This window comes from Poecilia reticulata, linkage group LG6, assembly GCF_000633615.1.
Source record: "Poecilia reticulata strain Guanapo linkage group LG6, Guppy_female_1.0+MT, whole genome shotgun sequence".
NCBI lineage: Eukaryota > Metazoa > Chordata > Actinopteri > Cyprinodontiformes > Poeciliidae > Poecilia > Poecilia reticulata.
The window spans coordinates 14,765,833-14,778,820 of record NC_024336.1 but is presented as its reverse complement, the minus strand read 5'-3'; the positions used below and the strand labels follow the sequence as shown (position 1 = coordinate 14,778,820).

The window sequence follows — 12,988 nt, the reverse complement described above, 5'->3', positions numbered from 1 at the left end:
TTCCTTCCTTCCTTCCTTCCTTCCTTCCTTCCTTCCTTCCTTCCTTCCTTCCTTCATCCCTTCCTTCCTTCATCCTTCCCTCCCTCATGTCTTTCACTCCTTTAATCTTCCTTTATCCCTCAGTCTTTGCTGCCTTAATTTATTTCCTTTTTTCCTTCTATCTTCTTTCGTCCCTTATTTTATTCCTTCCTTCTTCGTGTTCTCCGTCACTAATCTCTCCATGATTTTGCTCTATCTTCCTTGCTTCATTGATTCTGTCATGCATCCATCAACCTTTTCTTTTTCCTTCCTTCCTTACTCTTTTTTTGCCTTCGTCCATCTTTCTTTTCTTGTGCTTTCTTTCTTGCCCTGTCTTTCTACACCTTCCTTGTGTTCTCTACTTCCTCCCATTAGTCGTTTCTTCCTCCTTTCCTTCCTTGCTTCCTTCCCTTCTTCATTCTGCCATGTTTCCGTCAGCCTTTCTCTCTTTCCTTCCTTTCTTGTTTCTTTTCCTTCCTTCCTTTTGTGACTTGTGAAAGTTGCAGTCAGGAACGTCTGGATCTTCTACCTAGAAATGTTTAAGATCCCCGCTGGTCCCGTTTGGCTGCAGAAACTCTCGCTGACATTATTTTAATCTTCCATGAACAATATTCCCCTACGTCTGGAAATTTTTAGGTTTTGTTTGCCTGAGTTGAAAATAAAACGCACAAAAAGGACATTAGAATAACAAGCAGTGTGGATACAAGCAGCCCGCTGGTTCTTCTCCCCCAAAACTCGTCTCCTGCAGCACTTCTTGTCAGAATACATTTGTATGTGTGATTGAGTGTTTGTCGAATGTGTGTGTGTGCGTGTGTGTGTCGGTCAGAGTGTGTATGCACGCGGACATCAAACATGGGGCGCTTGCGTAGGTTCTCCATTGTGCTGTGTGTGTGGAGGCCCTTTCCCTGCCAGTCACCCAGAGTGTCATTAGCAATTCATTGTGTCTGCTCAGGCTGAGCTCTGGGGGTCAGTGTGCTCAGCTGCAAAGGCCCACAGAGTGCGCACCCAAAGCTCCTTGGTAACCAAAACTTCCCCGAACGGGTCGGCTAGCGTCCGTAAGAGCCGGAGTCACACCCCTCCTCTTCCTCACTGCTCCACCTCCGTTCATCCATCCCTGCCCTTCCCCCCATCCTTACAAAAACACTGACTGGAACTATATTTGGCCCAATATCCTCTGTGTTGTCTGTTTTGTATGGACAGCCCTTTACATGTGCAAATCTGGTTGTGTGGCCTGAGCCTATTATCACAGACTCTGTGCTTGTAGGCTGATTGTGCAGTAATAGCATCTGACAAATGTCAAGGCTTCCAGGGAGGCCAGGCTTTACGCCATAACTCTCCCTGCAAGCTCTTTGGACGCAGAGTGAGGCAGGAGGACCGAAGGGACTCCACTCTGTGGAAACGCGTTAAACCAGCACCTCTTTATACTCCGAGGAGCCAAATTTATATTTCTCAGGCTATTTGAAGATTTGCTTCTGGAAAAATTTGTATTTTAAATGAGGTATTTTCCAGCTCTGATTAAAGATGGAAAATAATTGCAAACATCATTCCCTGTTCCATTGCCTAAAAGTTGGAAACATCCATCTATCCATTCATCTAAATCCATCTATCCACCCTTTCGTTTAGCCATCCTCCTGTCGATGTATCAGTCTTTCAAGGCAGGAATCAACCCATCTCTTCGTACACCTGGAAGTCCGTGCATCCATTCATTTATTCCTCCGTTCATCTCTGCATCTGTCTGCCGTTGTATCGGTCCATCCATCCGTTTCCCGGTCTGTCTGTCTGTCCGTTCAACTGTTAATTTATGCACCCATGTCTTCATCCATCCATGCATCCATCTGTCCACGTGACTACTGCTGAAACAATTAATCGGATTAATGAAATGTTTAGGTTCTTTTTTTTTATTATTGTTTATTTGCATCTTTTAATGTCTTTCTAATTTGTATAAAAAAAGTTTTATGTGGTTTAAATAAAAAATTTTCCAATTTATCTGATTAATCAATTAATTATGTGGCTAATCAATAGAAAGTTGCACATCCGTGTGTCTCTCAGGACGACACAAGCAGGATTGTGCAGGAACCCTGAACTGCTGATGAAGATTAAGCGCTACAAAAATGATCTCAGTCCTCTGCAACCATGAAGACATGATGCACTAAATGATCCTGGAGTAAATATTCAGCTTTCTAATCTTATTTTCTGCCGTTGCCTCCTGCCAGGAACTATTGGCTACAACCAGAGGAACCGCATCGACACTCTGATGTACCTGCTGGCCTATCCTCAGAGGCCAATGGTCAAAACCAAAACCATCGAGCTGATCGACTTTGAGAAGCTGCCGGCGGGTCAGAACGCCACCGTGGCCGTGATGAGTTACAGCGGCTATGACATCGAGGACGCACTGGTCCTCAACAAAGCCTCGCTGGACAGAGGTGAGACTCTGCGGGTCTCGATCTTCCTTGTAATCCACTAAAGTCCGAGACATTTTAGACTGTGTGCTGGCAGAAGTCAGAATCTGTGAGGCTGAATATATATATATATTTTTCCTCTCAGGATTTGGTCGCTGCCTTGTCTACAAAAACACAAAGTGCATTCTGAGGCGTTACACCAACCAGACCTTTGACAAGGTGATGGGGCCCATGCTGGACGCTGCTACCCGCAAACCAATATGGAGGCACAACATCCTGGACGCTGACGGCATCTGTTCCCCTGGTGAGTACCCGCCGCTTCTTCTCAGCATCTCAGTATTAGTTATGCAAATATAGTTAATGGTGCAACACGATAGAGACGTACAAATCTTTGAAATGCAGAGATGATGATAGTTTTAATTAATTTTTTTAAAGAGTTTAGGAGACGTTGGAGGAAGAAATGAAAATTAATTAGGCTTTGTGTAATTCAATTTAGATTAATTACACTGTATGTAGCACCACTTGAATGTATTTGAGTTAAATAAAGAAATACATTCAATAAAAAAGTTGTATGCTGGACTCAATTGCTGTTAAGGTTGAGTTATTTAAATAAGTGCCTCAAACCACGGGTCCAGAAGTTTACATACAGTTATTACTGGCATAAAATTTCTATCAATTTTGTTCAGTTTTGAATAATTAAATTGTCCATTTTTTAAATATTGATACACAGCCCCACTAATATTTAGATAAATATCTTTTAGTTGGATTCACTGTTTCTTTTGCAGCCATTATTAAATTTCTGGATTAATTCGTCTGTTTTTTACTAGTTTATAGAAATAGTTTCCTGAAGCTTTTAAAAGGTTAATCTTTTCTAAGTATAGTAGAGATCAGTGATTTGAAATCAAYCAAAAGTCACATTGATGTGTGTTTAGGATCATTATTGTGTTGGAAACCAGTCTCCAGGTTTAGAAGTTCATTGTTTTGCTCGCTTTGTGTAACGRCTCATAACATCGGCGATGTGTCCGTGCAACTATCAGGCAAACATTTAAAAAGACGCAAAAYGAAAAYTAGCAGTTGTAACGAGGAACCCTTCATAACTGCTTATTATTGCTTAAAAATCAAACTAACCGTTCAAGATGACAAAATTGTTGCCAGTATTTTAGCACAAGTAATTAATAATTGTTGCGACTTTAGAACGCTGACCTGATCATGATTTATTCTGTGACGCTCAGGTGAGAAGGTGGAGAACAAGCAGGTGCTGGTGAACAAATCGATGCCGACCGTCACCCAGACGCCACTGGAGGGCAGCGCCCAGCCGGGTCAGCCACAGTACCGAGACGTTCCCATCAGGTGAGACCCCGCGAGGCTCTTCTGCGCTTCAGTTCAGCTTCTGCGAGAAGCAGAGGAATCATGGTGCTTCTGTCTGCCTGTAGCTACAAGGGCTCAACAGACTCGTACATCGAGAAGGTCATGATCTCGTCCAACGCCGAAGACGCCTTCCTCATCAAGATCCTCCTGAGGCAGACGAGGAGACCAGAGATAGGAGATAAATTCAGCAGTCGACACGGGCAGAAAGGTTAACGCACGGCATATTTCAGTCCTGGACGAGAACAAATGTTGGTCGTCTTCCTCAGGAGCGATTATTGAGTCCATCCATCTGGAAACATGAATTTATCAATTGAGCTGTAAAGTCAGAACATTATTTTGTTGTTTTTTTTCTAACTAAAACGTGGAAGACGTTTCAGTTCAGCTGTACAAACACAAAAATGCTCTGAAATCTCATTGAATCTGCCCAAGTTGAGTCCCCAAAAATCTAATGTCCTGCAGGTTTTAGATGCAGAGAATTTCAGAGAATCCAGACATGCCAAACTTGCACGGACTGGACTTGGGAACCCTTCATCTAGAACATTCAAATCTAGGAGACTGACAAACTTAATTTTGCAAAAATAAATTCAGCAGTTGACATGAGCATGAATGTAAGAAATGTTTCAGGAAAATGTTTTTATGGGTGAAGAAAAGCTGCAGGTCATCTCTGCCGAGGAGGGCTTGTCGAGTCAACTCCCAGTGGCCGTTTCTGTCACTTCCCCCGTCCTCATCTTTCAAGAGCTCTTTTCAATTAATTGGCTCTTTGTCCTGTGCCAGACTATGCAAATTTATTACACCCTGCAGTATTCTGGTTTGAGGGGGGGGTGATGTTTACAACCATCATTGTTTTGCAGCACCTCCCCTATAGAGGGCCTGTATGATGTTTTAATCAGAAAGCTAACTGGCGCCATGCATAATTTACTCTCTTCATTAGTGCGGTGGGCGCTGGGCGGTCAGCTCGGGGCGGGACAATGTCCTCCGTCCCTCATAATGACGAAGACAGGGGTCGCCGTGAGGTTAGCTGCAGGAGGAATGGGGTGAAACGTCCAGATGTGGAACCGCGAGCAGCTGTGCTTCTCTTGTGGCTCCACTCAGATGCGTTATCTACTTTGGAGTCTGACGTGAACCAACAGCTGGACTAAATATTAACACCGATGGGTCAGAGATGCACCGACAGATCCGCTAATGACTGGAAAAATGGTTCCCTGTGAAACAGATGCACCATAAATCACAATTAAACCCAATAAATCTTGTACTCTGATGCACTTTTTGAGTTTAAAATATATAAACAATGGTTAAAAGTATTTGTTTTGTTGCGTAAAAGGGGATAATCGTCTGAGAGATGCCAGAGTGGAAAAGGCTGTCTGAAAGAAAATACTTTAAGTTATCAAATTGTAGTTTTTATTCCTTTTTTACAAGTATTCAATGAAAATGGAGGGATATTTACTTACATTACATGCTTTTGTCTTTGATTTGCCAGAGGTTTAACATTTTTATAGTTCAATAAGTTAAACATAAATGGGCAAAAATTTAAGAAAAATAAATGTTCTGCTCTTTTTACCCTCAAAACATCTTTATGTCTGGGGTTTAGCTTGCTTTTATTTGTGTTACAGAGCAAAAAGCTCTTTAAGTCTAAATGTCTTGGTCCTTTAAGGTGACATCTGACAGACTGTTTAACCAGAGATGCACAAGTTCATCTGCTGCACAGGTTTTCCTTGGATCTGCTTTGATTTTTTTTAAGTGCAGGTCAAATGGTGAAATACTATAAAATTAAAAAAAAAAAATCCCTGATTATAAAAATGAATGAACATTACGAACTTTCTCCAATTCTGATCTCTGAATGCATCAACGAACAGCAGAGTTTAATAAAAACCAACCAACTGATTAAAGAGACGTAGGCCTTGATGGATAAATTGGGCTGATTTCTTCATTCGCTGTTTGACTCAAAATTATTAAAGCAAACTTATTTTTCTCTCCTTCTTTCAGTCGTCAGATTGGAGATAAACAGAGCAGCTCAGACCTCAAATAAAATGGAAAATTGGTATCGGCCCCTGATCAGTGCATCGATTATTTTAATAGCGCCTTTTAGGAGATTTTAAATAAACTCTGAGAGCAATTTAATTGGAAGTGAATTCAGTTTTCAGTGTTTGCTACTCCTACATCCCGATCAGCAGAAGAGGTTAATTATTTACCAGTCTCTCTCACACACACACAGCTGTGGAGGAGGTGCAGGGTTGTCGGTATTGGGGGGCCCTTTGTGCGAGGCGTCAGTGCGGAGCTGTATGAGCCGTGATGGAGGGTCCCGGACCCTTGCTGTTGTCTTCCTTTTCTCTACTGATTTCATGCCTCCTTTATCATTCGCTTTCACACAAAACAAACAACACCAAAGATGTCTGCCGTTATAACCAGTCCGTGTGTGTGAGACTTTGTTTTTCTGCGTTGTTCCTTTTTCACATCTTTCCTCACTGATCCTGATTTTTTTTATTTTGCTCCTGGTCCCTTTTTTTTTTTTTTTTCTTTCTTCCTTTTGATTTTCTCTCTTTTCACCGTCTTCCTGCTGTTGGACGACTTTCCACCAGCTTGCCGCACTTGTTCCCGCTCCACATCCTGTTGCCACATCCTGCCCAGCATCAGCAGTCAGTCGACTCGCTCCGGTTAATAACACATTTTTCCCACGTGCATCGCCTCAGTTTCTGCTCTCCAGTTGATCCCCTCCACTTCCTCCCAGTTAAACTGAAAGTCATGGGTGTGTAATCCTGCTCTCTCCGTCCAGCTAAGCACCTTTCTCCACTTCCTGCCTCAGCTTCTCTTTCTCCATCTCTCTTTTTTTTTTATTTTCATTTGCAAATGGGGCAACAATCTGTTTGCCCTGGCCGGGGAAGAGTGCTTCGGCTGGCCGGGGAAGAGTGCTTCGGCCCCCTCAGCAAACATTTGCCCTTGCACTTAAACCCCTGGAGACCAGGGAGCTCGTCCCCACATCAGGCGAGTCAAAAGAAGACCTTGTCTGTCCACATGACTATGGAAATGTCATTCTCTGCTGGGGCTCCTCGCAGCGACGAACTTTACCAAACCGAACTGTTTTCTCTGTAAAATATCGACGTTTACTGATAAAATGTCCAACCAGTTTGGCTTTACCTTGAAAACAAATCAGTTTTATTCAGAATCGCTAGATAGAAAAACTAAATAGCGATCTCAAACTTACAAACTGCACTGTGGGGATTTACATTTAGGCTTTTATAATCTAGTCCTGAAGGACGAGGCTAAATGTGATTAATTTAATTCAGATCTGATTTGTTAAAATGCCCCGAAAAAATATAAACAGCCAGAAAGCTCTTCACCAGCCTGCTGGTAGTTTGGCAGATGCTACTAGATGGGGTTTTTTCTTTTTTGTTCTTAAAAATATGAAAACTCAATACACAGACTATTGATTTTAAACAAAGCAAACATAAAATCCAGATTGGTGGGGAAAAAGTACAATTAAAAGAGGAATTTAAAAGCAAAGATGATCAAGAATGACTGATAATTTTTTTTGGGAAGGGATGGGGATCCAAAAGCAAGGCTTCGACTTATGTCGACTTATATATGTGTTCATCTTCTTACAATTATAGATAAAATGGTTAAAAAGAATGACTGAACAAACATTAACAGTAAGACTTTATCACTGACTCAAAAAAAAAGTTTTAAAAGTTTCAGAAAACTAAAAGTGGAAAGTTATTGTAGGAGAAATAAAACCTTCATGAAAGCAAGGAGCTCATTTTTGTCCGCCAACTCAAACTGAACAAAAGTATTAATTCAGAGCCTCTCAAAGTGTGGTTGAGTCGGAGTCTTCCTCTCTCTGTTGATCAGCCTCTGTGTGTTTCAGGTGTGTGTGGCCTCATCGTCCCTCAGGAGGACATGCCGTTCTGTGACACTGGGATCTGTCCGGATATCATCATGAATCCCCACGGATATCCGTCCAGAATGACGGTACGACGCCTGCTGCTGCTAGACCTGTGTGCTTTGTTCCATGTTCTTATTTTATTTTCATATTTAACAATGGGCTTCGTTTATTTTGATTATTTTCTTTCTTTACAGTGAGTAAAACGGGTTCATCCCTAACGCATAGATTCATGCTTAATGTACATTTTTAAATGGATTGTTTTTTTCTGAAGCAGTGACTCATATAATCTTTTTTTTTTTTTTGCTGGTTTTCTTTCTCATGTTAAACTAAAGGTGTTGGTTCGACAGCTGACTCCTGACCCGCGGCTGATATTTTTTGTAGTTCAGACCTGGAAGTTTAAACCTCTGTGTTGCCTCTCCTGAGACAAAGCCCTCATTATCTGCGCTCCTCTGCTCTCCGGTTTATCGTTGGCTTCCAGAGCACACGTCCATTCACGGCGTTAAGCAGCAATCTCGCTCTTTACAAACAGATATTTGTTGCTGCGGAAACGGTGCCAGCGAAGCCGCTGCCTCTGGCAGCGTGTGGAAGTTGTTTTTGTTTAGTTTTTTTAAAATCAAACACGCCCAGCACATCAGAACTGAAGAGCAGGACAGACTGTGGACAACGTGAAGACTTGTCTTGTCCTCTTCTCTGGCTGCTGTAAAAGCCCGATGAATCTTTACTGCTGAAGTTGTGTGTGTGTGTTTGCATGTGTATGTGTGTGTGTTTGCTGGGTGTCGTTGCCTCGGAGAAGGCTCAGAAATGTTTGGCTCCGGAGGATGTTTCTGTGGCCTGAGAGTGATACGAGGGTAGGTGTTTGCCTTTATGTGGTGGGGTCAGGGGTCTTCGGGGTGCAGCCTCACAGGAATTGTTGGAGTCGGTCATCCTTGGACGGATGTCCTCTCTCTGAGCGGAGAAGGGGGGTGGGGGGGACATGTGTAATCTAATTTCACCCACAATAATCAACACTTTGTGTCAGAGGCAGATAAATCCTCAAAAATGTCCAACTTCTGATCAGAGTTTTGTTTCCTCTCCGTGTTTGATCAGGTTGGAAAGTTGATCGAGCTGCTTGCTGGGAAGGCGGGGGTCCTGGACGGACGGTTTCACTACGGGACGGCCTTCGGAGGCAGCAAAGTGAAAGATGTGTGCGAGGATCTGATCCGATATGGATACAACTACCAGGGCAAGGACTACGTCACCTCAGGAATCACCGGGTAACTTGAAGAGGTTTATGCAAACTTTAAAGCTGCTCAGGACAAAACACTGAGACGGTTATATTCACCCTTCATGATCGCTACTTTGGGTCATTTGAACTGTTCTAGTGGAGCGACTCTAAAACATAACTTCAATGAATAAAAAACAAAAACTAAGTGCACAAGTTTGAATGTGTTGAAGAATTTCTCTTAACCACACAGGGTCAAATATATACAAACACCTCCATTAATATTTGGTGAAATTTCCCCCCAGCAAAATTGGATCATTAGGTTTCTGATTATTTGAAAAAAATTATTTACTTATTAAAGAACTCAGCTGCATGAACAGAGTCACAAATCTAATTTTTTTTGGTTCACTCTAAAGAAATATTTTTATACTATTAAACTTTTCTGTCTTGGCTCCAATCATGTGTTTCCGCCTTTTGTCCTCAGAGAACCTCTGGAGGCGTACATCTACTTCGGACCGGTCTACTACCAGAAGCTGAAGCACATGGTTCTGGACAAGATGCACGCCAGAGCTCGAGGGCCCAGAGCTGTTCTCACCAGGTGAAAACAGGAAAAAAATAAAATAAAATCTCAGAGATAACATACCAAGGCTGCACGAGTGTAAGGAAGAAATTTGCAACATTTGTTACATTTTCATCTGGTGCGGTTTGTTTTCACAAAGTACTGTGTCAAACAAACCAAACTGATTTTTTCCCCCCATGAAGGAAACGACACGAAAACCTTAGAAGGAGACGGGAGCGCAACTTCCTTTTTAACAAAATGTAAACAAAAAGGGAGTAGTGTCACCTTTTTATGGTTGTAGGATTTCTCTCTCGTCTTTCACCCGCCAGCGTTAGACTCTCAGATTTGGTTTGGCTGTTCTTACCCAGAATGCCCTGCACTATTCTTCGCTTCCTGTCCTCAGACTGATCTCCAGTCTCCATACGGACACAAACCCCGCTTGAGTTCACTTCAACAGAACTGAGACGTTGACTTTTAGGTGGACCAGAGTTTGCTTTTTTTTTTAATCTACACCAGACTTTGATTACGTTTTCACACCTTCTAGGCGAACGAACTAGAGTTCGACTAAAGCGGACCACAAAGGGTTGGTGTGAACTGCACCTTGTATTTTAGCGGTCAGGATTGCATGAATGGTCTTTCGCTGAACGCGTTTGTTTCAATCTCTTCTCTCCCACCAACAGGCAGCCGACCGAGGGTCGCTCCAGGGACGGAGGTTTGCGACTGGGAGAGATGGAGCGCGATTGCTTGATTGGCTACGGAGCGAGCATGTTGCTGCTGGAGCGTCTGATGATCTCCAGCGACGCCTTCGAGGTGGACGTGTGCGGACAGTGTGGCCTGCTGGGATACTCTGGATGGTGAGTCGTGACCACAGATCTCGGCGCTTCAACTGCTTAAAACACGAGTCGTTTCGTGAAGGTCTCAAAGATGAAGTTTGGGGCAGATCTCAAGGAAGGCCGTGTGTGAACAAGACAGAGTTTGAGCTGATAGGGGTGTTTGCGTTGTTCGCATATAGCGACCAAACTGCAGCTGATAAAATGATCAGATACAGACGAGCAGCGATCAATCCTGACAGACATCAGGAAACAGTTTTATCCAAAGGTCAGTCTGGTTAAGATCTGCTACCACCCTGTCTGATTCAGTGAGTTAGCTTTTGGAAAATGACTCTTTATTAAGTGTCCTAACCAGTGGTGGGAAACAATTGTACTTAAGTACAATTTTCGTGTATCTGTACTTTACTTAAGTAGATTTAATAATGGGGACTTTCTACTTTTACTCCACTACATTTTACAGTAAGTATCTGTACTTTCTACTTCACTACATTTCTACAAAACTGTCACGTTACTCGTTACATCCAAGTCGTATTGCGCTTTTTTTCCGTTAAAATGTGAAGTTCAGGGACTTAAGGTGGCGCCGTAAAATCCGAGCAATAACGTGACTTACGTGTCTGTTGTCAGCATCGCCTCCTCCTTTACTCGGAAGCGGAGCTCCAGACATGGGCAGTGGTTTCCTCTGAGCAGGAGAAGATGTCTGTCTAATCATCAGTAACATAATTGCGCTGCATAAATCATAGATATGGTGACATGTAAAATCAGCAGCGCTTTGCTTTCACAGACGGTGGGGACTTAGTCCAACTTTTAGCGTCACTTGGAAGGAAAGCTTAAAGAAAGGTAAGATCTGTGGACGTGATGMTAGCAAAGCTAGCTGTACTGAGACACATGTTGCATCTGCGATGAAAAAAAGTTGTCACTCATGCCCTGAATTATTGTGTGGAGGTGTTGACTGAGGTGTCGCAYATATGGGACAACGCTGGTACCAAAGTGCAATATAGTGATTTGACATTCAGGAACGATCCGATTCTTCTGGACGGATCTTTATTGCTCATCAGACGCTCCAGCAGCTATGGTATTTCAGCTCTAAGAATTTAATATCTAGTTGTTGTTTTTTTATGGGAAAGTGGATCTTTCAGATAACTTTTACCTTCTCAAATTTAATTTTTTTTGTGTCACGTAGCGCGGGTGCTGGTCTTGACTTGGTCTTGGGTAGGTGGTCTTGACTACAACTCTGCTACGTGGCTCCTTGGTTGCCTGTCCTCTCCCACCCACCTTCTTTCCATCCCCTTTCTGTTGGATTTCTTTCAAAATAAATGCCACTAGTGGCAAAAAAAGTGAAGTTCATGCTATGTTAGAACAGGAGACAAGATGTTTCCATCCCTGAAATTATGATGCATAGAATCACATATCTAAGTCTAAACTATGTTACAGAGTAAACACAATAAAAACATGCTTTATCTGTGGCATTGTTCATTAAGATGGCACATTTCAAACGTATTAAAATTAAATACGATCGGTTCACTTAATGATATTAGCRATTAGGTAATCCATTCAGCAAGTACTTTCACTTTTAATACTTAAGTATTTTTAAAAGCCAGTACTTTTTTACTTTTACTTAAGTACAAATGTTAATGTGGTAGTTTTACTTTTACTTGAGTACATTTTTGTCTGTGTATTTGTACTTTTACTTAAGTAAATTTTTTGAGTACTTTCTCCACCACTGGAGAAAGTACTCCACACTGCAGCAAATATTTACACTAAAATCAGCAACAGAAGAAGAAAGATTTACCCAAGCTTCAAGTGGAACTAAACCCCAAATGAACTATTCTTTGCTATCAAAGTGTCTAGATAATTTATTTGTGGTTCCATCTTTGTTTCAGTGCAAATTTTGACATTTATGGCGAAAACCTTTTTATTTTTTTCTGCATCTGTTTCTGGTCTCCAGGTGTCATTACTGTAAGTCTTCCTGCCACGTTTCATCGCTGAGGATCCCATACGCCTGCAAGCTGCTGTTCCAGGAGCTGCAGTCCATGAACATCATCCCTCGCCTCAAGCTGTCGCGCTACAACGAGTGAGCGGAGGCAGGGACAGAAACGCAGGCAGAGTGAGTGAAAGCTGCAGACGCTGGAGTAGATTTGATGAGGGGAAAGAGACGTTAAAGTTTACGAACTTCAAATGTACAGTTTGGAGGTTTTCAGTTATGTTATTGCCTCATCGGTATTTGTGTTGTCTGTGTACATAATAAATGCAAAAACAAATGTTTCTCAGTCATCTTGGGTGTGTTGCTTAATTGAATTAATCTGCATTTTTTATTACAAATATTAAGACTCCACCATAAACCGGATCCCTTATCTTTCTCTTGTCTCTCTCTATTAATAGGTACAGGCCATTTCTAATCAATAATATCTCCTAATATTCAAACTTCAGAGATTTTTTAATCATACATATTAAGTATTTAAATTTACTGTTGTCCCTTTTCTAAAATAATGACCTATGCAAGTTTTTTTTGCCAAAAGTTATTTCTTAGGCTGTTGTTTTAGGAAGATGTTGTTTTCTCTTCAGATGATTGAAATTGTTATAGACCAGAAAGACCCAACATTCATTCAGAAATTAAATTTCTGATTAAATGTACAACCTTTCTATCCCTTAGCGAATGTCAAAAATGTGTCAAACCACAGTGTAGCTAAGAGAAACGTGTGTCTGCTTTCTGTACCATGACTTTTTTTTTTTTTTTCT

General features: G+C 41.9%; 1 protein-coding gene across 1 annotated transcript in view; it reads left to right on the top strand.

The window, feature by feature from the left end:
- Nucleotides 1–12,523, top strand: part of polr3b (polymerase (RNA) III (DNA directed) polypeptide B) — a 25,058-nt gene extending 12,535 nt beyond the window's left edge. The window contains exons 20-28 of the mRNA XM_008411447.2: nt 2,232–2,441; nt 2,563–2,721; nt 3,650–3,767; nt 3,851–3,993; nt 7,645–7,748; nt 8,749–8,915; nt 9,348–9,461; nt 10,103–10,276; nt 12,198–12,523. Of these exons, the coding sequence (XP_008409669.1) occupies nt 2,232–2,441; nt 2,563–2,721; nt 3,650–3,767; nt 3,851–3,993; nt 7,645–7,748; nt 8,749–8,915; nt 9,348–9,461; nt 10,103–10,276; nt 12,198–12,327 (1,319 nt within the window). The 3' untranslated portion in view covers nt 12,328–12,523. The remainder of the gene's footprint in view (nt 1–2,231; nt 2,442–2,562; nt 2,722–3,649; nt 3,768–3,850; nt 3,994–7,644; nt 7,749–8,748; nt 8,916–9,347; nt 9,462–10,102; nt 10,277–12,197) is intronic.
- The last annotated feature ends 465 nt before the right edge of the window (nt 12,524–12,988 follow it).